This window comes from Oncorhynchus mykiss, chromosome 2 (assembly GCF_013265735.2).
Source record: "Oncorhynchus mykiss isolate Arlee chromosome 2, USDA_OmykA_1.1, whole genome shotgun sequence".
NCBI classification, from domain to species: Eukaryota; Metazoa; Chordata; class Actinopteri; order Salmoniformes; family Salmonidae; genus Oncorhynchus; species Oncorhynchus mykiss.
In genome coordinates, this window is record NC_048566.1 from 57,150,277 (window position 1) to 57,175,276 (window position 25,000).

General features: G+C 44.6%; 1 protein-coding gene across 3 annotated transcripts in view; it reads right to left on the minus strand.

Annotated features, from left to right (window-relative positions):
- Positions 1–2,641: 2,641 nt before the first annotated feature.
- Positions 2,642–25,000, minus strand: part of LOC110492288 (protein inscuteable homolog) — an 82,334-nt gene continuing 59,975 nt past the window's right edge. For all 3 annotated transcript variants that reach the window (XM_021566491.2, XM_036951290.1, XM_036951292.1), the window contains exons 7-13: positions 23,575–23,700; positions 16,733–16,904; positions 16,297–16,475; positions 16,140–16,206; positions 13,018–13,173; positions 7,487–7,563; positions 2,642–4,156 (exon numbers count right to left, since the gene is read on the minus strand). In XM_021566491.2, the coding sequence (XP_021422166.2) occupies positions 4,028–4,156; positions 7,487–7,563; positions 13,018–13,173; positions 16,140–16,206; positions 16,297–16,475; positions 16,733–16,904; positions 23,575–23,700 (906 nt within the window). In that variant the 3' untranslated portion in view covers positions 2,642–4,027. The remainder of the gene's footprint in view (positions 4,157–7,486; positions 7,564–13,017; positions 13,174–16,139; positions 16,207–16,296; positions 16,476–16,732; positions 16,905–23,574; positions 23,701–25,000) is intronic.

Here is a 25,000-nt window from a genome sequence, read left to right on the forward strand (position 1 = left end):
TGGGGACACTACGTCACAGCAAATTCTACTGGGAGAGCTCGACAATTCAAGCGTCTTGGCTGCTGCCATAGAGTTACATTTGTAGTGCCAATCAAAGAAGGCTCAAGGTCATTGGCCATGGATAAAATGTCATCAAATCACGTTACATCTGCTGTAGCTTTGATTGGACTAATCATGTCAAGATCATACTTTCAAAATCTAGACAAGCAGTCATAATCGAAAATGAAGTCATCAATCTACTGGCAAATCCTTTTCTACCCCTGTAATATGAAGAGAAATTATAGATAAAACGTATCGGTGCTCATCGGCCATTGGACATTACACAACAAGTTGGAAATCGCAAATTCAACAATGAGTGGTTTGGTAGGAATCAGGGGCTAACTGCTGTTTTAGAGACTTGTAATCTAATCAAATGTTATTAATCACATGCGCCGAATACAACAGGTTACCTTACAGTGAAATGCTGAGTACAACAGGTGTAGTAGACCTTACAGTGAAATGCTTACTTATGAGCCCCTAACCAACAACGCAGTTTAAAAAAAATACAGATAAGAATAAGAGATAAAACTAAAAAGTAATTAAAGAGCGGCAGTAAAATAACAATAGTGAGACTATACACGGGGGTACCGATACAGAGTCAATGTGCGGGAGCACCGGTTAGTCGAGGTAGTATGTATATGTAGGTAGAGTTATTAAAGTGACGATGCATAGATGACAACAGAGAGTAGCAGTGATGTAAAGCTGGGGGGACACGGCAAATAGTCTGGGTAGCCATTTGACTAGATGTTTAGGAGTCTTATGGCATGGGGGTAGAAGCTGTTTAGAAGCCTCTTGGACCTAGATTTGGCGCTCCGGTACCGCTTGCCATGCAGTAGCAGAGAGAACAGTTTATTACTAGGGTGGCTGGAGTCTTTGACAATTTTTAGGGCCTTCCTCTGACACCGCCTGGTATAGAGGTCCTGGAATGCAGGAAGCTTGGCCCCCAGTGATGTACTGGGCTGTTCGCACTACTTACTGTAGTGCCTTGTAGCCGGAGGCTGAGCTGTTGCCATACCAGGCAGTGATGCAACCAGTTAGGATGATCTTGATAGTGCAGCTGTAGAATCTTTTGAGAATCTGAGGACCCATGCCAAATCTTTTCAGTCTCCTGAGGGGGAATAGGTTTTGTCGTGCCCTCTTCACGACTGTCTTGGTGTGCTTTGACCATGTTAGTTTGTTGGTGATGTGGACATCAAGGAACCTGAAGCTCTCAACCTGCTCCACTGCAGCCCTGTCAATGAGAATGGGGGCATGCTCGGTCCTCCTTTACCTGTAGTCCACAATCATCTCCTTTGTCTTGATCACGTTGAGAGAGAGGTTGTTGTTCTGGCACCACACAGCCAGGTATCGGACCTCCTCCCTATAGGCTTTCTCGTCGTTGTCGGTGATCAGGCTATTGTGTCATCGGCAAATGGAATGATGGTGTTGGAGCCGTGCCTGGCAGTGCAGTCATGAGTGAACTGGGAGTACAGGAGGGGACTGAGTACGCACCCCGGAGGTGCCCCTGTGTTGAGGATCAGCGTAGCGGATGTGTTGTTACCTACCCTTACCATCTGGGGGCAGCCCGCTAGGAAGTCCAGGATCCAGTTTCAGAGGGAGGTGTTTAGTCCCATGGTCCTTAGCTTATTGATGAGCTTTGAAGGCACTATGGTGTTGAACGTTGAGTTGTAGTCAATTAATAGCATTCTTACGTAGGTGTTCCTTCCAGGTAGGAAAGGGCAGTGTGGAGTGCAATAGAGATTGCACCATCTGTGGATCTGTGTGTCGGTATTCAAATTGGAGTGGGTCTAGGGTTTCTGGGATGATAGTGTTGATGTGAGCCATGACCAGCCTTTCAAAGCACTTCATGGCTACAGACGTGAGTGCTGCGGGTCGGTAGTCATTTAAGCAAGTTACCTAAGTGTTCTTGAGCACAGGGACTATGGTGGTCTGCTTAAAACATGTTGGCATTACAGACTCGGACAGGGAGACGTTGAAAATGTCAGTGAAAACACTTGCCAGTTGGTCAGTGCATGCTCACAGTACACGTCCTGGTAATCCTTCTGGCCCTGCGGCCATGTGAATGTTGACCAGTTTTAAGGTCTTACTCACATCGGCTGCGGAGAGCATGATCACACAGTCTTCCGGAACAGTTGGTGCTCTCATGCCATTTTCAGTGTTATTTTCCTCGAAACGAGCATAAAAGTAATTTAGCTCGTCTGGTAGGCTCGTGTCACTGGGCAGCTCTCAGCTGTGCTTCCCTTTGTAGTCTGTAATAGTTCCCAAGCCCTGCCACATCTGACAAGCGTCAGAGCCGCTGTAGTATAATTCGATCTTGTATGTCTGGCGGTGTAGCATCTCTCGTGAGAGAGGCGTGGCACCAGACCTTGGGCCCTCATTAGGCCTTATGAAGGGATAAAATGCATAATTAATAATTGAACAGTCATCTCCTGTGACATGGTCTCGCTTTGATGAGCCAAGTTCTACCTTTGGCGTGGCATGTTACACTTGTTCTTCATATTTTTTTCTGGTCACATTAGCACAGTAGTGAAGCCGAGTTTCAATGGAGTCAGTTTCTGAATGGATACTTGTCTTGACAGTGACAAACAAAAAAACCATTCCATTATAAGATATGCTCCCTTTATTACAGTATATGCATGCTATACAATGTCATTTATTTTTAAATATATATCTTTTTTTAAACAGTTTCACTGCAGATAATTGTGTTTTACGTTCCATTTACGTTTCTTAGTAGCAAATACAATGTTTGAGATCCAAGGCGAGATTGTAAAATACAATATGATCAATTTCAAAGAACTTTGTTGCCAGATAAATCTACTTCAGGAGTCGTCTTCCGCTCCAAACAGTAACCTATTTGATTAACTCCTCTGAACTAGGGAGGTTTAATTAGATCATGTAATCAAATACCTTGACAATATACTGTTTGTGCCACAAACTCATTAAACAAATTCTTATCTGAAAGTAACAGAGCACAATAGTCATTTCTAATATATTAACAACTGATTAAATTGGCAGCTGACAAGATGCAAAATAGACCGTCAGTGAAATCTTTGACAAACTGACTGATTTAAAATGATGAAGGAACTGACCAACAAGCTGTTCATTTCCAACACCTACAGTGTGTTGGGAGCCTGACACTTTAGAAGGTAGACTCTGTGAAACGATGTTGCAACGAGCAGCACCTCAGATATTGAGATGAGCAAGATGCTGGACTATACAGTCACACAGTTTCTGCACATGTGCACAGGTTCGCTTCAGGTTGTTCAGTGTGGTAGCCAGGGCACCAGAACAGTGGAGAAGTTGAGCCTTGCGCTTCAAACGCTGTTTACGTTCTGCTTCTACATCATATCGCTGAGTCTACCTTTAAAGTGTTCTTGGTTCATTATCTGTCACTCTGAATTTCATTTCTAGCACCCACAGTGTTAGGAGCCTAACACTTTAAAAACAGCTCTTGATTCATTATGGGTAACTTTGTAAAGTTCCAACACCCACGGACTTTTTAACACTTGGTTGAATGATGGTCCCATATGTACACTGTGGATGTTAAAAACACTAAGGAGATTTTGGTACTAATTCATGAATGCTTCCATCATGTACATTATTTTAGCTTACCAGCTTGTCCTCGAATTTTGGTGTTTTGTACTCTGAGAATGGAAGTTCTGAGATGACTAACGGAAATTCCGTTCATGCTCAGATTTTTTTGGTAAACAGTCAAGGCGTGCTTTGGGATATAGGGACTGATTTCATCAACCCTTCCTTTGTCTGTGTTTTTAAGTCTCAGGCTGAAGCAAAAGCTCACTGCGACTACCCCAGTACCTGTGCACCAGTGGAGGCTGCTGAAGGGATGACGACTCATAATAATGTCCAGAACGGAGTCAAACACGTGTTTCATACCATTCCATTTACTCCAATCCAGACATTACTATGAGGCGACCTCCCCGCAGCAGCCTCCACTGCTAACCACCCAACCCCTCTGCTCTGGATCTTCCTATACAAAGCTCTCTTCCATGTTGGAGCACAGCAGGAAAGAGTCCACCAGTCTGGGCTTGATCAGTTGCTGGTGGTCGGCGGCTTCAATGCTGTCTGGACACCCCGCCGCCAGCCTCCTCAGGGCAGCCTGCAAAGCACAAGGAGAGGAATGGATCAGTGAAGACACTCAACACCTATTCCAATGACTGCACTATAGCACATGACATAGCATAAAATAAGATTGATCATTATAAATACACAGGTAACTGAGAAAATGAGCGTTGGGCCACCACGAGCTGCCAGAACAGCTTCAATTCACTTTGGCATAGATTTTACAAGTGTCTGGAACTCTATTGGAGGGATGCGACACCATTCTTCCACAAGAAATTCCGTAATTTGTTTTGTTGATGGTGGTAGAAAACGCTGTCTCAGGCACTTCTCCAGAACCTCGAGTAAGTGTTCAATTGGGTTGAGATCTGGTGACTGAGACACACAACCTTTAAACCCACTATGCTCTTTTAAGACCCCTATTTCAAAGTCACAGATCTCTTCTTCTAGCCATGGTTGCCAAAATAAATGACATATTTATACATGGCCCTTAATTGCTCAATTAACTCAGGAACCACACCTGTGTGGAAGCACCTGCTTTCAATATACTTTGTATCCATCATTTACTCAAGTGTTTCCTTTATTTTGGCAGTTACCTGTAGGTCAATAGACTATAGAGCTAGATATTGCTGATTCGCAGATATACAGTGCCTTCTGAAAGTATTCAGACCCCTTGACTTTTTCCACATTTTGTTATGTTACAGCCTTATTCTAAAAGGGATTAAATTAAATAAAAAACATCAGCAATCTACACAATACCTCATAATGACAAAGCAAAAACTGGTTCAAAAACGGGCAAATATATATAAAAAAACAAAACACGTCTTTACATAAGCATTCAGACACTTTGCTATGAGACTCGAAATTGAGCTCAGGTGCATCCCGTTTCTATTGATCATCCTTGATGTTTCTACAACTTGATTGGAGTCCACCTGTGGTAAATTAAATTGATTGGACATTATTTGGAAAGGCACACACACACACCTGTCTATATAAAGTCATGTCAGAGCAAAAACCAAGCCAAAAGGTCAAAGGAATTGTCCTTAGTGCTCCGAGACAGGATTGTGTTGAGGCACAGATCTGGGGAAGGGTAGCAAAACTGAGCAATCAGGGAAGAAGGGTCTTGGTCAGGGAGGTGACCAAGAACCCGATGGTCATTCTGACAGAGCTCTAGAGTTCCTATGTCGAGATGGGAGCACTCAACCAATCAGGTCTTTATGGTAGAGTGGCCAAACGGAAGCCACTCCTTAGTAAAAAGGCACATGACAGCCTGGTTGGAGTTTGCCAAAAGGCACCTAATAGGCTGACCACACCGCGAGCGCTGCAAAATAAATTTAGAAATCCATGTTATTCAATTATTGCATCCACACTACTCGCGCGTGCCAACAAGCGTCTGCGTTGCCAAGGGCTAAAATAGAAATTGGTTCTATTTCTGACGCAGATCGCACTGCAAGTCCTGCCTCTCCCATCTCATTGGTTTGTAGAAGCAGGTACCCACATGCCATCTCCTCATTGGTTATACCCACGTGGGTGACTGAAGACGAATGAGGTCAGTGGCGGTAATGCACCTAATTTATGAAAGTTGCCAATTGCAATATAAAGTCAAGAGAAGAAAAAGCCTGGAAGGTTGAGAGATGACTAGAAACCATTGACCAATTGTAGGAGTAGAAGACCTTGGGCATTTCAGGTAAAATAACAACTCAATGTTTATATCCCAGGACAAATTAGCTAGCAACAGCAAGCTAGCTAAATAGGACAAATTAGCTAGCAAGTGCTAAATTGCCATACATGTTTAATGCTTTTCGACCTGTCCCCAAATTAATGTAATTGGTTCAGAGTTTGTTTTGATATTTTAATCTGCGTGTCGTGATCGCGTTTGGTGTGGGGGGACAAAATACATTTATGCACGATGGCACACACACGCTGCCGGTTTGGATTTTATGTAAAGACTCTCAGACCATGAGAAACAAGATTCTCTCATAAAACCAAGATTGAACTCTTTGGCCTGAATGCAAGTGTCACATCTGGAGGAAACCTGACACCATCCCTGCATCATGCTGTGGGGATGTTTTTCAGCGGCAGGGACTGGGAGACTAGTCGGGATTGAGGCAAAGATGTACGGAGCAAAGTACAGAGAGATGCTTGATGAAAATCTGCTCCAGTGCGCTCAGGACCTCAGACTAGGGTGAAGGTTCACCTTCCAACAGGACAATGACCCTAAGCACACAGCCAAGACAACGCAGGAGTGGCTTCAGGACAAGTCTCTGAATGTCCTTGAGTAGCCCAGCCAGAGCCCGGACTTGCCCCCGATCTAACATCTCTGGACAGACCTAAAAATAGCTGTGTAGCAACGCTCCCCATCCAAACTGACACAGCTTGAGAGCATCTGCAGAGATGGGAGAGACTCCCCAAATACAGGTGTGCCAAGCTTTTACCGTCATACTGAGTAAAGGGTCTGAATACCTGTGTAAATGTGATATTAGCAAACCCGTTTTTTTGCTTTGTCATTATGGGGTATTGTGTGTAGATTCATGAGGGAAAAGGCTGTAACCTAACAAAATGTGGAAAATGTCAAGGGGTCTGAATACTTTCCGAAGACACTGTAAATACTTCAGCTACTTGCTGATGGGCTGAGGATTGACTGACTCTGCAGTGCATGACTGCTTCAGTATTCTGCATTAAAACAGAGGGAGCATGGCAGTATGAAACAAAATTACAGTTCTGCAGCAGGGGAATACCACATATTTACATATCAGTTAACAACATTATCTCTGAAAGCCAACCCTCTTTGAAGGCTGGTTCAAGACCTACAATATCTCAATTTTACACCTGGCGATAACGATAAAAAAATTATCCTATTAAATTGACTTGATTATAGCAAACACTGTAAAACAATGAAGGAGAGAGCCCTTATGTACAAGAGCCATCCATCAGTCTTAATTAAGCCTATGACTCTTATACACAGACCTAAAGAGTTCTTTATCTAGCCTGTGATCTGGCCTTATCAATTATGAGCAGGCTGACTGAATGATAAAGAATTAACAGGAATATGTATGATATGTGCCTATTTAAGCATACCCGGCTACATAGTGGGATCTCCTTATAATGAGAAGACTGGTTCAGATGCAATGTCTTTCAACTTTGCCCCATGGACATCAACCTCTCATTACTTACATCAAAGTAATTAGCTACACTTATGCACTATGCCCTGGAAAGATATTACTTCAGAGTGCAGTACAGGTATATGGGAAATATACATAGCAGATGCTTTAAAAATGTACATAAAATACACATTCAAACACATTCTCAGGAATATCACTATTGTACACAGACAATCATACTAACACATACTCAAAGATCTAGTACATACCAGACATGCAACCAGTACAGAGTCGCTGTTGTTCCTCTCTGCTGGTGAGCGACACAGTTCGATTAGTCGAGGAACAGCTGGAGAAATGTAAGAACATGGTTAGTTTTAGCAATTGTGTTGCTGATTGATCCACATAAAGTTCCTTTGATTACTGTGATTTAGGGCTGGATTCAATCCATATCATCGAAGATCCGCGGTATAGCGCGAATCAAATTTAAGGTCATTGAGCGTTTATCCTTAATGCAGTCTCCACAAACATTACTTGGGGCCCCACAAGGGCGCGTACTCAGTCCCCTCCTGTACTCCCTGTTCACCCATGACTGTGTGGCCATGCACGCCTCCAACTCAATCATCAAATTTGCAGACAACACACACAACAGTAGTGGGCTTGATTACCAACAACCACAAGCCTACAGGGAGGTGGTGAGGGCACTCAGAGTGTAGTGTCAGGAAAGCAATCGCTCACTCAACAAAACAAAGGAGATGATTTTGGACTTCAGGAAACAGCAGAGGGAGCACCCCCCTATCCACATTGAGGGGACAGTAGTGGAGGTGAAAAGCACATCATACACATCAGACAAACTGAAATGGTCCACCCACACAGACAGTGTGGTGAAGAAGGTGCAACAGCACTTCTTCAACCTCAGGAGGCTGAAGAAATTTGGCTTGTCATCTAAAAACCCTGAAACTTTTACAGATGCACAATTGAGAGCATCCTGTCGGGCTGCATCACCGCCTGGTACGGCAACTGCACCGCACTCAACCACAAGGCTCTCCAGAGGGCGGTGCGGTCTGCACAACGCAAACGGGGGGCAAACGACCTGCCCTCCAGGACACCTACAGCACTATATGTCACAGGAAGGCCATAAAGATCATCAAGGACAACAACCACCCGAGCCACTGCCTGTTCACCCCGCTACGATCTCGAAGGCTAGATCAGTACACAGTGGGGGTAATCAGACAGATAGTTGTCTCTTCTCACACCCTCTCCTATTCTCTGCCCCTTTGTACAGGCCGCTCCGTCCTTTATCCCCAAGCACTCCCTGGGTTAATGAAGTCCATATAAGGCTCGGGGGTGGAGCAAGCAAACAAGGTATCTCCTTTCAATCACCACTCCGGGATGGAGGGGCGGTCCAACTCCCTAGAGCATCCCTTCTGGAGAGGGCATCGGCATTTTCATGGGCTGCGGCTGATCAGTGTACGACAGAGAAAGCAAATGGCTGCAAGGATAGGAATCAGAGGGTGTTCTTATTCCGTAACATCCAAACTAGGGTGAAGTGCCGTCCCAATAAGTCATATTTCAGCGTCACCAAGTGCCCACTTGATCGCTAGACATTCTTTCTCCACAGTGGAATATCTTTGTTCCCACGGCAACAACTTCCAGCTAATGTACATGACTGTGTGTTCCTCACCTTCTTGTAGCTGTGATAGGACGGCACCCACCCTTGTTTCGGACGCATCGGTCTGTACCTCCAGTGGTTTGGAGAAGTTCGGGGTCACCAGCACAGGTCCAAAACACAGTGCTCCCTTTAGGTCATTGAAGTCTTTCTCCATCTCCTCTGTCCACGTCACCTGGGCGGGCAGACGACTCCTGGTCAGATCTGTCAGGGGGCTGGCTAGGAAGGCAAAGTGGGGAATAAATCTCCGGTAGTAACTAGTCAACCCCACAAATGTGCGTACCTGCTTCTTGGTGAGGGTGCGGGGCCAGTCCCGAATAGCCTATACTTTCTTCACCTGGGGTTTGACATCTCCTCCCGATTTTGTGTGCCCCAGGTACTCAGCCTCCCGCAGGCATAACTGACATTTCTTTGGGTTCGCTGTTAGCCCCGCCTCCCGTAAGGCCTGCAGTACCGCGCTCGCCTGGTTTAGATGTGTCTCCCACTCGCTCCCATGGATCACAATATCATTGTTGTAGGCTGCGGCACACTCACGATGGGGACGGAGAATCCGGTCCATCAACCTCTGGAAGGTGGCTGGGGCCCTGTGTAGCCCAAAGGGCAGCTTCTGGTAATGGAACAGCCCGTCAGGGGTGGCGAAAGCGGTTTTCTCCCATGCCTCGGGAGCTAAGGGCATCTACCAATAACCCTGATAAAGGGTCCCTAGCCATTCGATTAATTCATACATTCGGGGCATGGCATAGGCGTCGAACTTTGAGAGTTCATTTACCTTTCTAAAATCATTACAGAAGCAAATGGTGCCATCTGGTTTCAGCACCAACACTATGGGGCTGCACCACTCACTATTCGATTATATCAGCTTTCAACATTGTTTTTACCTCGGTCTTGACAGCCTCTCTCCTTGCTTCCGGTATGCGGTAGGGTCGCAACTTCACCTTTTTCCCGGATGATGCTGTGCTTTACCAGATTGGTGTGTTCTGGTTCACTGGAGAACACATCCTGGTTCCGGCCGACCAACTCCCTCAGCTCGTGCTTCTGTGCTTGGTTCAGCTGCTCCCCCAGTGGCACCTCCCCCGGCTTGGTCTATGTGGTAGCCTTCTTCGGGGAAATAGAGTACATCACATGCATTCCATTTCTTTAGCAAATTCACATGGTAAATCTGGGTCAGATGTCTACGTCCCCGTTTTCTGACAGTATAGTTAACTTCACCCACCTTCTCAAGGACTTCGTATGGCCTGTTCCATTGGGCCATAAACTTACATTCTGAGGTGGGGATCAACACCAACACTGTCTCCTGGCTGGAAGTTCCTTCATTGTGCCCCTCTGTTGTACACCCGCACTTGGGCCTCCTGGGCCCTGCAGCGTGTGTTCCTATACCAGGGGCCACAGGGTTGCCATCCAGTCTCTCATGTCCTCCACGTGCTCCACCATGGTTTGGTGGGGCGACGGTTGCTGTTCCCAGGCTTCTTTAGCCACGTCCAGCAGTCCTGGGGCTCGTCTCCCGTACAGGAGTTCGAAGGGAGAGAATCCTGTTGAAGCTTGGGGCACTTCTTGGCTCGAGAACATCAGGTAGGGTAGCAGCTGGTCCCAATTCTTTCTGTTTGCCTCCATGACCTTGTTTTGCATCTGCTTCAGGGTTCGATTGAATTGTTCCACCAACCCATCGGTCTGCTGGTGATACACTGAGGTGCGCAACTGGGTTATTTTCATTAGTTTGCATAGAACCTTCATGATTCGCGACATGAACATGGTCCCCTGGTCGGTCATTATCTCGTCGGGGATGCCTACTCGGGAGAACAGCATAACCAACTTACATGCGATTCCCTTGGTGGCCATGGTGCGCAGGGGAATGGCTTCCGGGTACCTGGTGGCATATTCCAGAATCACTAGGATGTATTGGTGCCTTCGGTTGCTCTTGGGTAGAGGTCCCACGAGATCCATTGCGATCCTGCTGAAAACGGACTGAAATAATGGGTAGGGGAATTAAGGGGTGTCAAATGGGGTTTAGGCGCCACCTGCTGGCACTCTGGCAACTGCAGCAGTAATCTTCCATTGCTCTCTTCAATCGTGCCTTGATCTGGTCTAAGGTTTTCTCCACCCCTAGGTGAACCCCAAGGAGGTGGGAGTGCGCAAACTGCAGGACAGATGGTACAAAGGGACGGGGTACCAACAACAACACCATACATTCGTCATTCTTCTTCACAACCTGACATAGCAACTTCTTCTTTATAGAAAAATGGGGGAGGTGATTTGAATTACCCCGTCCATGTGCTTTCCATCCACCATGGTTACCTGCTAAAGAGCGCTGGCCAAGTTGGGATCCTCCAGTTGGGCCGTGCCGAACCGATGGAGAAGTGGGCTCTGGCGCCACCTCATGGTCCATCGGGAACATGTCTTCTAGACTCGCCACCTCACCCTCCAGTCTGGCTTCACCCGAGTCGCCCTCTGAGAGGGGTTCTGTTGACGCCTGGGGGTCCACTTCCTGGAATCCACACATCTGGGCATCCCTCCTTCTGGTATCCATCCCACCTCTCCGGCTTCTGGTTCCCTCAGTTCCTCACGTCTCCGGACATACTGGTCCACCGTTGGTGGAACATCGGGAATTGTCTCGGGGAGCTGGCTGTTTGTTGACCCCCCCATCCTTGGCCGGGGTCCCGGCGTGGTCCTCCACTCCTTTAGGCAAGTGGAGGGTTCCGCCAACCGTGATTGTCCGCTGTGCAGATACTCCAAAGCCACCAGTTGTCCTTTCAACAGTTCCACCAGCTGATATGGGCTCTGCGGGTTAGCTTGGCTTACTAACTTTTTAGCTTCGAACAGGAGAGAGGCATAGAAATGTATCTATGACCACTTTCTCAATGGGCGTGATCATCAGTGGTTCAGCAGTTAGCCAGCTCTTGGCCAGTCTAATTAGATCATGCATTTACGATCGGGGGAATGTTGTAGCATCATTTATCCAATCATGGAATCTTTGTGCACTGCTAATCAGGGTGTAACAATACCTGATAGGTCTTCTGTGCCACGCCTGACTGGAAGGGTGCTAGCAGACTGGCCCATTGCACATGGGGCCATTTCTCCCTATCCGCCGTCCTCTTGAAGGCTTGGAGGTAAGCCTCAATGTCATCAGCTTTAGTATAAACCTACTGGGTTTGGGACGAGAGACTGCTGCACCTCTTCTCACACTCTTCTCACACTCTTCTCACACTCTTCTCACACTCTTCTCACACTCTTCATAACATACTTGACCCTCTCCATTCTCTGCCCTTTTGTGCAGGCAGCTTCCTCTTTTATCCCCAAGCAGTCCCTGGCTTAATGATCCACAGGCTCCCCTCGTTGGGGCAGGAAGTCCATATGTGGCTCGGGGGCGGAGCCAGCGGGCTGCAAGGTATCTCCCTTCAATCACCACTCCCCTCACCTCTCCCTGCCGTCTGCCACAATATCTTACATTACTCATCTCATATGTATATACTGTATCTTATACCATCTATTGCATCTTGCCTATGCTGCTCGGCCATCGCTCATCCATATATTTCTATGTATATATTCTTATTTCATCTCTTTAGATTTGTGTAGTTGTTGTGGAATTGTTAGATTACTTGTTAGATACTGCTGCACTGTCGGAACTAGAAACACAACCATTTCGCTACACTCGCATTAACATCTGCTAACCATGTGTATGTGACCAATAAAATGTGATTTGATTTGCTTTGATTTTAAATTTCAATCACGCTATACCGCAGATCTTCCACGATATGGATTGAATCGAGCCCTAAGAGAGCCAAAAAAGGCTTGAAAGGTAAGAATTTCCTCTAGTAAAATCAGTCCCTATAAATAGATATCCCCCTAGACGGAATTTCTGTTGCGAGTTGGACACATATGCGTTCATCACACCAAAATGTCTCAAAAGTGGGGTCATCCCAGTCGAGATCTTGAGTGAAACTAAAAGTAAAAGGCCAAAAGAGCTTAGGTAGCAGAGGAGCCAATGGCCTATGAAGAAGGGGGAAGTTGCCTCTAGACACTAATCTTGAATCAGTTTAGCATTTTCCCCACTAATTGTGAAATTTACGATTGGGGGAGGGGAAGCTAATCCTAGATCTGTACCTAGGGGAAACTTGACCTAAGAGCAATGGCCTATACCTTGCAGCTGGATGGCTGTTTGGGCCACGTCCGGGTCTCTGCTCAGACGGGCCAGTGTGACAGCGGCTTTCTGCTGGACCCGCTCGCACGCCGCGCCCTCCGATGGACTGGAGGAGGATGGCTTCTCGCCCAGCAGCTGGAGCAGTCTCTCAATACCTAGCAAACAACAGACACACAGTCAGAAGACGTAGACACACAGCACAGACAGTCAGAGGCCGTAGACCAGGGATCATCAACTAAATTCAACCGCGGGAAGATTTTTTCCTTGAGCGGATGGTCGGGGGGCATGAACATAATTACAAATTATTTGTAGACTGCAAATTGACCGCAAGAAGCCCAAACAGATATAATGTTTGACTAAAACAGAATAATTTCAGACCTTGTTTACATTTGTATACGATCCCATCTCTATTATGCATGATAATACTTGGGAACAGATTTCTTAAATTGAAATCACTTGAAGCTGATTTCCTGGGGTTTTTACAGTATTTTATATCCAACAATAAAATAAATGTATACATTTTTTTGGGCTCAGAAAACTCGGGGGGCCCTGCCGCAGGCTAGGCAAGGCCAAAAATTGCTGCGCTCCTTCCTATACCCTGCAAATCTAGAATAGTCCCAGTAAGCATAATTATTTTGAAAAGATGTTTAAAATATATATATACACTTAACCAAAATATAAACGCAACATGCAACAATTTCAATGATTTTACTGAGTTACAGTTCATAGAAGGAAATTATTCAATTCAGTTCTTTAGGCCCTAATCTACGGATTTCACATGACTGGGCAGGGGCGCAACCATGGGTTTATTATAGACAGAAATACTCCTCAGTTTCATCAACTGTCCGAGTGGCTGGTCTCAGATGGTCCCGCAGGTGAAAAAGGTGTGGAGGTCCTGGGCTGACGTGGTTACATGTGGTCTGCGGTTGTGAAGCCGGTTGGACGTACTGCCAAATTCTCTCAAATGAGGTTAGAGGCAGCTTATGGTAGAGAAATGAACATGCAAATCTCTGGCAACAGCTCTGGTGGACATTCCTGCAGTCAGCGTGCCAATTGCAAGCTCCCTCAAAACTTGAGAGTGGCACAGCGGTCTAAGGCACTGCATCTCAGTGCTAGAGGGGTCACCACAGACCCTGGTTTTATTCCAGGCTGTATCACAACCGGCCGTGATTGGGAGTCCCGTAGGGTGGCACACAATTGGCCCAGCGTCGTCCGGGTTAGTGTTTGACAGGGGTAGACCGTCATTGTAAATAAGAATTTGTTCTTAACTGACTTGCCTAGTTAAATAAAGGTAAAATAAAAAAATTAACTGGCATTGGGTTGTGTAACAAAACTGCACATTTTAGAATGGCCTTTTGTCCCCAGCACAAGGTGCACCTGTGTAATGATCGTTCTGTTTAATCAGTTTCTTGATATGCCACACCTGTCAGGTGGATGGATTATCTTGGCAAAGGATAAATGCTCACTAATAGGGATGTAAACAAATTTGTGCACAAAATGTGAGAGAAATATGTTTTTTGTGCACATAGAACATTTCTGGGATATTTTATTTCAGCTCATGAAACAAGGAACCAACACTTTACATGTTGCGTTTATATTTTTGTTCAGCATATTTTACAGACGTTGAAGTTAGGTTAATTTTAAGTTCTAAACAAAAGGTGAAAACACATATTTTCCAGACATTGAAAACACATATTTTCCAGACATTGAAAATACATATTTTCCGGATGTTGAAAACAGGTTCATTTTTCAGTTCTGAATGAAAGTTGAAAATATGTCATTTATAGATGTCTTTTTTGGACCAAATCAAGGCCGGTCCAGACCGGACCAAATCTGAACCAAACATATGTTTGGGCCAAAAAAATTATGTCTGGACAGGACCAAAAAAAGATGTCGCTGTCAGCCTGTGTTTACTGGGGTGTAGCCTACAGTGTCAGCCTGCTATGGAATTTTAGAAATGCCCATCCATATGGTAGGCTTACCGTTTATAAAACAGGCATTGCATTGGCTTATTTATTCCTGATTTCTGTGACTAATCAATTTGGCTATTTAAACTCTGAATATCAGCTATCCAACTTTACCAGGAGTTATCCTGAGCTTATTTGCAAAGTGTTTACACAGAGGGAAATGCAGGAGTATTTTATTTCTTCGCTATGATCAGCTCGTAAAAAATTGATGGATACAAACTTGAAAACACTGATTCATGACAATTTAGCCCACGAGTTGAAACTCCTAGACAGCAGTTGTGAGTATCTTAATTGTCCATTCCATATTGTCCATTTTACTTTGACCTGTTTGTGCACTATTTAGGTTATTTGATCTGAGAAACGTGCATGAAATAAAAAAGTGTGCACTGCTTATCACAGGGCAGCATCAGCGCTCACCAAAAAGACCAAATGCCACTGGTTGAGAGAAATTGTTTTGGGGCAGAATTATGTGAGAGTTTTATGTGTTGTTAGAGGTGCGTCGTTGTCAATTAACTTGGAAAATACCGCCCTCGTCAATCTGCCACCCTAGGCGGCCGCCTAATACTGCCTCATGGGCGGGCGGGCCCTGCAGTAAGAGGACGTAGACACAGAACACACAGAATATGAAAAAATAGACAAACGCAGAGGCAAGGGACCAATAGAAAACATAAACAACAACAGGTTCGACGACAAAACTAATAGGGCTGAAGAAGCAGTCGACATGACAAAAATGTGGGTATACGTTGCCATCTTGAGGATTATAACTGCAATACAATGGATGGGTTTTTCCCCCTTTAGCTGTCCTGTGGGATTCTGTCATTTATCTGCAATACTTTTGATAGCATTCTTTGATATTAATCCATTTCTCCATCATGACCAGTGAACATGTGTGGAGATGTCAATTGTGAAGTCATCCTCATTCAGTGCCTTCCTGTATTATACTAATGCTCAAATTTTACTCTACTGGGCCATTTACTTTATGTTCATATTCTTATATTTTATTATTTCTTATTGTTGTAGCATTTTTGAGAAGGAACCTGCAAGTAAACATTCCACTGAACCGTATATACCATGTGTATTCTGGACATATCACTAATAAAACTTGAAACTTGAGATATCAAATACTGTTAAAAATGTTTGTTTTTTTTGCATACCCTTCTCTTGTAGGACTTCAGATGAAGACTGCTCCAAAACAGAGAGGTTTGCCAAGATGGTCACCACCTGAAAAAGGACCACAGTCAACAGGGCATGTTATACCAGGGATTTGACCACGCTCAACACATTTTAGCTATGGATTAGTGTGTCCTCTACCTGGTCTTTAGAGTAGGGAGTATCCACTCTTTGGCGGTCTTTGCAGGACTGGAGGAGGATGTGGATGGCATGGAGCTGGAGAAGGATCTCACAGGCCATGCTGTCGAAGAAAGTGATATTGGCAAGGGCAGCAGACGCCAGGAGGAAGACCTCGCCACAGGAGGCACTCTCGCACAACTCTGGAAGAAACGCATGCACACGTTTATCTCCGGAACTCACCTCGACCTCATCTTGACCTTACATTCATAGCTCCGTCGATGAATTTGAGAGTGGTCACATTTCTGCAGCCAGACCCCAGGACAAAGTTAGCTGCCGTTCTCTTGTTTTTCGTATTAAAGAGTGGGCCTTTAAAGTGTTTCCCTGAACGAATAATGATTCAGCTCAAGGACCTTTGGCAATATATCAAAGCCCTGAAGTACAGCAGCCATGCACTCACTGATGAGGGCAGTGACGATGTCCTGCATGCTCTCTAAGAAGCTGCCCAGGTGCTGGGTGGAGGTGTGGTGGGGCGAGGTGATCTGGGCCACCACGGCCGCTGCCTCTGCCCTCGCCGCCTCAGCACTGTTCCCGTCGGTCAGGATGTCCGCCAGGCACAGGATCCCATCCACCTAGAGTATAGAAGGATTGACACGTTGCACGCGACAACAAGCACATTCTGTTACGTCAAATCGTCTCATGCTAGACATAAGGGTGACACGACAACGTGGCAACGGGTTCAATGACATCCAACCAGTGGTGGGAAAAGTACCCAATTGTCATACTTGAGTAAAAGTAATAGAAAATAACTTGCGTAAAAGTGAAAGTCACCCGGTAAAATACTACTTAAGTATCAAATGACATGTAATTGCTAAAATATACTTAAGTATCAAAAGTACAAGTATAAATCATTTCAAATTCCTTATATTAAGCAAATCATTGTTTTTGTTTATTGTTTTTTTTTTTATGGATACACAGAGGCACACTCCAACACTCAGACATAATTTACAAATGAAGCATGTGTGTTTAGTGAGTCCGCCAGATGGCGGACTCACTAAACACACATGCTTCATTCTGGGATGACCAGAATGACCAGGGATGTTCTCTTGATAAGCTCGTGAATTGCACCATTTTCCGGTCCTGCTAAGCATTCAACATTTTTGGCAGTCAAGGAAAATGTATGGAGTAAAAAGTATATGATTTTCTTTAGGAATGTAGTGAAGTAAAAGTTACTTCAGTTGACAGAGCATGTCAGAACAGTTGACAGAGCATGTCAGAGCAAAAACAAAGCCATGAGGTTGAAGGAATTGTCCATAGAGCTCAGAGACAGGATTGTGTTGAGGCCCAGATCTGGGGAAAGGTACCAAACAATGTCTGCAGCATTGAAGGTCTCCAAGAACACAGTGGCCTTCATCATTCTTATATGGAAGAAGTTTGGAACCACCAAGACTCTTCCTAGATCTGGCCGCCCAGCCAAACTGAGCAATCCGGGGAGAAGGCTGTTGGTCAGGGAGGTGACCACGAACCCGATGGTCATTCTGGCAGAGCTCCAGAGTTCCTCTGTGGAGATGGAGAACCTTCCAGAAGGACAACAATCTCTGCAGCTCTCCACCAATCAGGTCTTTATGGTAGATTGGCCAGACTGAAGCCACTCCTCAGTAAAAGGCACATGACAGCCTGCTTGGAGTTTGCCAAAAGGCACCTAAAGGACTCTCCGACAATGAGAAATAAGATTATCTGGTCTGATGAAACCAAGATTGAACTCTTTGGCTTGAATGCAAAGCATCACGTCTGGATGAAACCTGGCACCATCCCTACGGTGAAGCATGGTGGTGGCAGCTTCATGCTGTGGGGATGTTTTTCAGCGTTAAGGACTGGTAGACTAGTCATAATCGAGGGAAAGATGAACGAAGCAAAGTATAGAGAGAACCTTCATGAAAACCTGCTCCAGAGCGCTCAGGACCTCAGACTGGGGCGAAGGTTCACCTTCCAACAGGACAATGACCCTAAGCACACAGCCAAGACAACGCACGAGTTGTTTCGAGACAAGTCTCTGAATGTCCTTGAGTGGCCCATCCAGAGCCTGGACTTGAACCAGATCGAACACCTCTGGAGAGACTGGAAAATAGCTGTGCAGCGACGCTCCCCATCCAACCTGACAGAGCTTGAGAGGATTTGCAGAGAAGAACAGGCGAAACTCCCCAAATACAGGTGTGCCAAGCTTATAGCATCATATCCAAGAAGACTCAAGGCTGTAATCGCTGCCAAAGGTGCGTCAAGGAAGTTCTCATTAAAGGGTCTGAATACTTATGTAAATGTGATAGTTAAGTTTTTTGTTTTATATAGATTTGCAAAAATGTCTAAAAACCTGTTTTTCTTTGCAGTTATGGGGTATTGTGTGTAGATTGATGAGGAAAAAAATGATTTTTTTTAGAATAAGCCTGTAACGTAACACAATTTGGAAAAAGTCAAGGGGTCTGAATACTTTCTGAATGCACTGTACATGCATTTGGCCTTGTTTTGACGACGGAGGTCATTAGAATAATATCCAGCATGCTTTGAAAGTGTTCATGTTTCCATTTTGGTCATTTAGCTGACACTCTTGTCACAACATAGTGCCATCAGACTTCTGATACAAACGTAGGGTGAAAAGGGGAATTGCAGTGAAAAAAATGGTATAGAAAAGTATTTTGAACATACAAATTACAGGTCTCAAAAAGTTTCAAAAGTATCTTGTCACAACATACATTGGATTCTAGTTCATTCCGGTGAAATACAAATGACAAAATACTCAAAAGTAATTGACATACATGTTTCAAATATATGTAACATAAATACTGCCCATCTCTGGCCATGTACAGAGCCACATATGATGTAACAAGCCCCGAGCAGGCGCCTTTGATTAATCAAAGAATCCCTTTATAGTAGTTATATTTTTAGGCGGTCCAGACAGATGGTTAAGTGTCGGGGTCAACCTGGGTGAGACTTAGTAGCTCTGCCTATAAAGCCATCACAATTAAACGACACCACTCCAAGCTGACTCCGGTTGTCAGTCGAACAGTGTTTCCTCCAACACATTGGTGTGGCTGAAATCCGGGTTAAGTGAGCAGTGTGATAAGAAGTAGGCGGCCAGGCAGGTCATGTTTTGGACGAGGCGTGACTCGCCCTTCACCTCTTCCCGAGCCAAGGAACCTAATTTGGGGAGAAAAGGGAGTGAAACAAAAATAAGCTGGTGGCCATACCACCCTGAACACGCCTGTTCAGGGTCGGGCATGGTTAGTACTGGGACGCAGTGGTGTAAAAATACTTTAAAGTACTATGTTTTTTTGTAGTAAAGTACTACTATTTTTGTTATTGGTATCTGTACTTCAATTTACTATTTATATTTTTTGCCAACTTTTACTTCACTACATTCCTGACACCTGAAAGTACTTAGCAGAACAGACAAATCGTCCAATTCACACACTTATCAAGGAAAAACCCTTGGTCATACCTACTGCCTCTGATCTGGCGGACTCACTAAATACAAATGCTTCATTTGTAAATGGTGTCTAAGTGTTGGAGTGTGCCCTCGGCTGTCTGTAATAAAAATATTTTTAAAACGGTGCCGTCTAGTTTGCTTAATATAATCAATTTGAAAGGATTTATACTTTTACTTTTGATACTTAAGTATATTTGATCAATTACATTTACTTTTGATACTTAAGTATATTTCAAACCAAATACTTCTAGACTTTTACTCAAGTAGTATTTTACTGGATGACTTTCGCTTCGGTCATTTTCTATAAAGGTATCTTTACTTTTACTCAAGTAGTATTTTACTGGATGACTTTCGCTTCAGTCATTTTCTATAAAGGTATCTTTACTTTTACTCAAGTAGTATTTTACTGGATGACTTTCGCTTCAGTCATTTTCTATAAAGGTATCTTTACTTTTACTCAAGTATGTAAATGTGTTACTTTTTCCACCACTGCTGGAAGGGAGACCGCCTGGGAATACCAGGTGCCGTAAGTTCCTCCCCAAAATTTCTGGATGTTTTTGCCCTGCTTTTATCTTAATTCTGAATGGGCGTTGTTTAAGATGGCCGAGGGTTGTGGGTGGGTATGTGTATGTATGCGTGTGTGTTGTGTGGTGGGGGTAGGCAAACTAAGAGACATACATAGTATGTTTGTGTGTGTGTGAGAGAGTGCCTGTAAACCCAAGGAAGTTGAGTCAAATGAGGAGTGTGTCTGTCTATACAGTGAACTTTTTCATCCCGGTCTGGAAATAAAATCTTTATCCACATGGTGGCAATGTTGTACAGACAAAACTCTGGTACGCTTCCCACTGCTACACTAAACCATTTTGACCTTCTGTCTTTGAGCAGTGGTGCCAGTGACCTAGCATATATTAATTAGTGCCCAAATATACTGTGGATGAAAAAAATGTAGTTTTTATTAATATTAGCACTAGATGTTACCTTAAAACAAATAACCTGTACAACTCTGCCTTTTGAAGGATTTGAAAGTCTAGTCTGTAAGAGTAGCGAGCAAATGACAACACAGAGCACGCAAACAGAAAAACATTAAAGTAATTGGCACTTTTTGCTTTTATGTCTCAGCTTGAGTAGAATCGTTTGAGGGAGCTCATACAATCTATCCCTCATAGATTCACCTGTCAGTCCTTTCCTGAAGACCATCACTATGAGCTTCATGATAGGACAACTACACATTTCTGGCTCCTAATCCGTCACCAGTGTGCCAACACAGCCCATTGACGCAGAACAATCCACCTCTAACTCCCGTTTTCCTCAGCAATATTCTGCACTGAGAGGAACTTCTCATTCATATTTTGCCCATGGGTCTACTCCGGGTCTCTTCCTAAAATTGTTTCTCATCGTATAGAAGACACTCACATGGCTTGATTTATGGCAGTTTTGTAGCCTAATAACAAATGTCTACTACCTACTTTTTGAAAGGGGCATATATAATAACTTTGTTCTGAAGTTAAGCTGCCCAAAAACGATGTACTTTTTGTCGGTGTGAATTTTGTCTCTGAGTGCAGTAGACACTCAACCAACCTCCACGACCATGGAGGTTAAACTTCATCGTGATCATTTGTGATATCTTAGGGCTCTATTCAATATGTATCGCTGAAGCATTGCAGATTGCGCAACAGAAATGATAAGGTAATTTCCGACTGAGCCACATATGCAGCGTTTACCGAAGGAATGCAGTCTCCGCTGACGCGGAAACATTGCCTTTAAATTTCAATCAAGCTGTAACGCTGAACTTCCACGAATTGAATAGAGCCCTTACTGTTTTAACCACATGCCCCAACAGACGTAAACAAACAGTTTCCAACCAATGAGATAAAACGGTGGGAATCAGTCTCTTTCCTCCATCACCCGGCAACTGCGACAGGTGTGGTTGTCGCGGCTGAGCGGTGGCTTGCGTTCGGTTCATAGCATCAACTTCAGCAACAGTCCCCCCTGGAGGCATTGGATCTAATCTGGGGCCCATTGTCGTTCTTGTTCTGTCTGGCGTTTCTACACCTGACTGCCTCCGTTCTCCAAGCTGCTCTTTGAGCAAACACAGACGCCGGTGTGGCATCATTAATCAGGGAATGGGATTATATTTGTCTTTCATGGCTGCCACTGGGTTGAGATACTTTGTGTTTTTTGTTTATTCTCAAAAGGAGGGGGAAAAAACACCGAAAAGCGCGAGAACTTGCAGGCGTGCACGCTATGTATTCAAACGCACATGCACATCAACTGTGTCTCGGTCCAGTGGTCTCTTACCAACCTAAAATTCTTACTTGCAGAGCAAATTGAAACGCAACATTACATAAATCAATCTGCAAACAGCCCATGGTGAGCAGCGAAATAAACGCTCCTTTGTACGGTGTCTGTGAGCTCCTGATCAGCGAGCATCGCTCACATGGCCAAGTCTCCCGCTACCATCATTGTTAGCATGTTTTTACCTGTGAAAATAAACTTGCGCCCCTGTGAAAATAAGCCATGCCTGTGTGCGGCCTACAGTCCCAGTGTGTATTAGTGGAGCATTATACCTGCCCACAGGGAGACTAAACATCTCCCACCAAAGCTTTCACTCCAGCAGACCAATGGCGATAAGTCTGTGTCTGTCTGTCTCTCAGCCTGTCTGTCTGGTCTGCCTGTCTGCCTATCCTCTGCTGCTTATTAGTACAAACATTTGAGTGTATGGATGTACAGTACCAGTCAAAAGTTTGGACATGCCTTATTCAAGGGTTTTTCTTAGTAAAAAAACAATTTTAGAGTGATGGAGTGAGATGGTTTGGGATGAGTTGGACCGCAGAGTCAAGGAAAAGCAGCCAACAAGTGCTCAGCATTTGTGGGAACTCCTTCAAGACTGTTGGAAAAGCATTCCAGGTGAAGCTGGTTGAGAGAATGCAAAGAGTGTGCAAAGCTGTCATCAAGGCAAAGGGTGGCTTACTTTGAAGAATCTAAATATAAAGTATATTTTGATTTGTTTAACACTTTTTTGATTACTACATGATTACTATATGTATTATTTCACAGTGTTGATATCTTCACTATTACTCTACAATGTAGAAAATAGTAAAAATAAAGAAAAACCCTGCAAGGAGTAGGTGTGTCCAAACTATACATTTTTTAAATATTTATTTAGTTACTTTTACCCCTTTTCCTCCCCAATTTCGTAGTTACAGTCTTGTCTCATCAGTGCAACTCCCGTACGGACTCGAGAGCCGTGCATCCTCCGAAACGCAACCCAACCAAGCCGCGCTGCTTCTTGACACAATGCCCACTTAACCTAGAAGCCAGCCACACCAATGCGTCAGAGGAAACACTGTGCATGGCAACCGTGTCAGCGTGCACTGCGCCCGGCCCGCCACAGGAGTCACTAGTGTGCGAAGGGACAAGGATATCCCTGCCGGCCAAACCCTCCCCTAACCCAGGCAGCGCTGGGCCAATAGTGTGCCGCCCCATGGGTCTCCCGGAGCCTGGACTTGAACCCAGAAACTCTAGTGGCACAGCTAGCATTGCCTTAGACCACTGCGCCACTCGGGAGGCCTAGGTGTGTCCAGACTTATGACTGGTACTGTATGTGTGTCAGTTTGTATCTGCATCCATACGTTTCTGTGAAAATCCTTTTGTTTGTGTATCAGACACCAGTAGTGGTGTCCAACCACACCCCCACCCAGCACCTGGGCAGCTTTCTGGAGTGCATGCAGGACATGTTCCACTGCCCACATCGGTGAGTACCAACCTCTGAATGTGTGTGTGCGCTAGTGTCTACATGTTTAAACGCTGCACTACAGTACCTTCTCTAGCTGGTTGATGCCCTCCTCCACGCAACATATGGAGGCCACCGTCCTCAGGGCATGTGCGTAGAGGTCGCTGAAGCAGTCCTGCCGGCAGATCTTAAACAGGGCCACCACAGCGCCCTCCTGTGGACAGACAAAAACAACACCATTAGCATCATTAGCATCGCAAACAACGCTCAGTGCTAAACAAGCTAGCCTGAGCTTATGTCAAACAAGGGTTTGATATGTTCAAGGGTCCGAGCACAAGGTTTTGACATGCTTCCTATAATGGTTGTTTATGTTGTTTGCATTGCAGATTAGGGTAAGCAAACATAAGCAGTCCGGTCATTTCCACATGCTGCCATTTCCTCTCACAAAAACACTTGCTGGCAGAATTCTATTCACCATGGAGATTGATAGAATTACCTGCAAGACAAGGCCCTGTAACTACCACCATTATCCTAATAAGGCCCATTATAGGAGGTGGTGGTATGTCTCATGCACAGATAGGGCCACACAGCCAAGCCTGGAGTGGCTAATCGTCCTGCCCCTACACCCTAAACACTCTTACCTTCTCTGCCCACGCAATACATTCCCTAGAAAACCAAACATTTTAGCCAATCCCCGAGCAGCATTCTTCATTCAATCTTCCACCCATTCTAAAGAGCGAAACTCCAAAACAAGTTATTATTTGTCAATCTAATGGAGGAGGCCTGTAATCGTTTCATCACTTTTCTGTGACGCAGTTGTTGATGTTAGCCCTCAGAGGTTTAATGCATTTTTTCAATTTAATTGAACCTTTAGTTGACCAGGTAGTCCCCATGTGATAAATAAAAACAGTTTTGAGGAGAGGAAAGAGGTTTACCCATTGCTTTATATGTGTATATTTAAATATTTAATATTATATATTTAAATATCACATTATACAACTCAATGGCGTTCTGACGTGAGTTTGTGAGAGTGGATTCAGAAAAAAAGGCATTACAGTAGACTTACCACACATGCAAGTGTATGAAGTATAGCACGAGACTAACTCATAAAACAGCTGATCTACATTTATGATGTAAAGCCTGCATGGCCGTCGCCTTTGAAGGAGTTCAAAAAGACTGAACTCCATCGCAATCAATCAAGTAAATGGTGCCTCTCCAACACAAGGTTTGAATGAATCCATGATTCATCCATGCTTTATCCATGAAGCTGTCTTTGACATGTTAACATATGGTTTGTCTCTGGGAAGCCTAATGATTCATTTTAGCGAATAGAGACAGAAAGAGAGAGAGATAGATAGAGAGTCAGAAAGCGAGAGAGAGAACACAGCCTCTGTCCTTACGTGGTGTAATCTTAGTAATGGATCTGAAAACTTCCCATGTTAAATGTTTCTGAACTCCGTGGGAACTCCCGCATGGTTTGAACAGGACTCACGTGACGATTGCGTGCTACAATT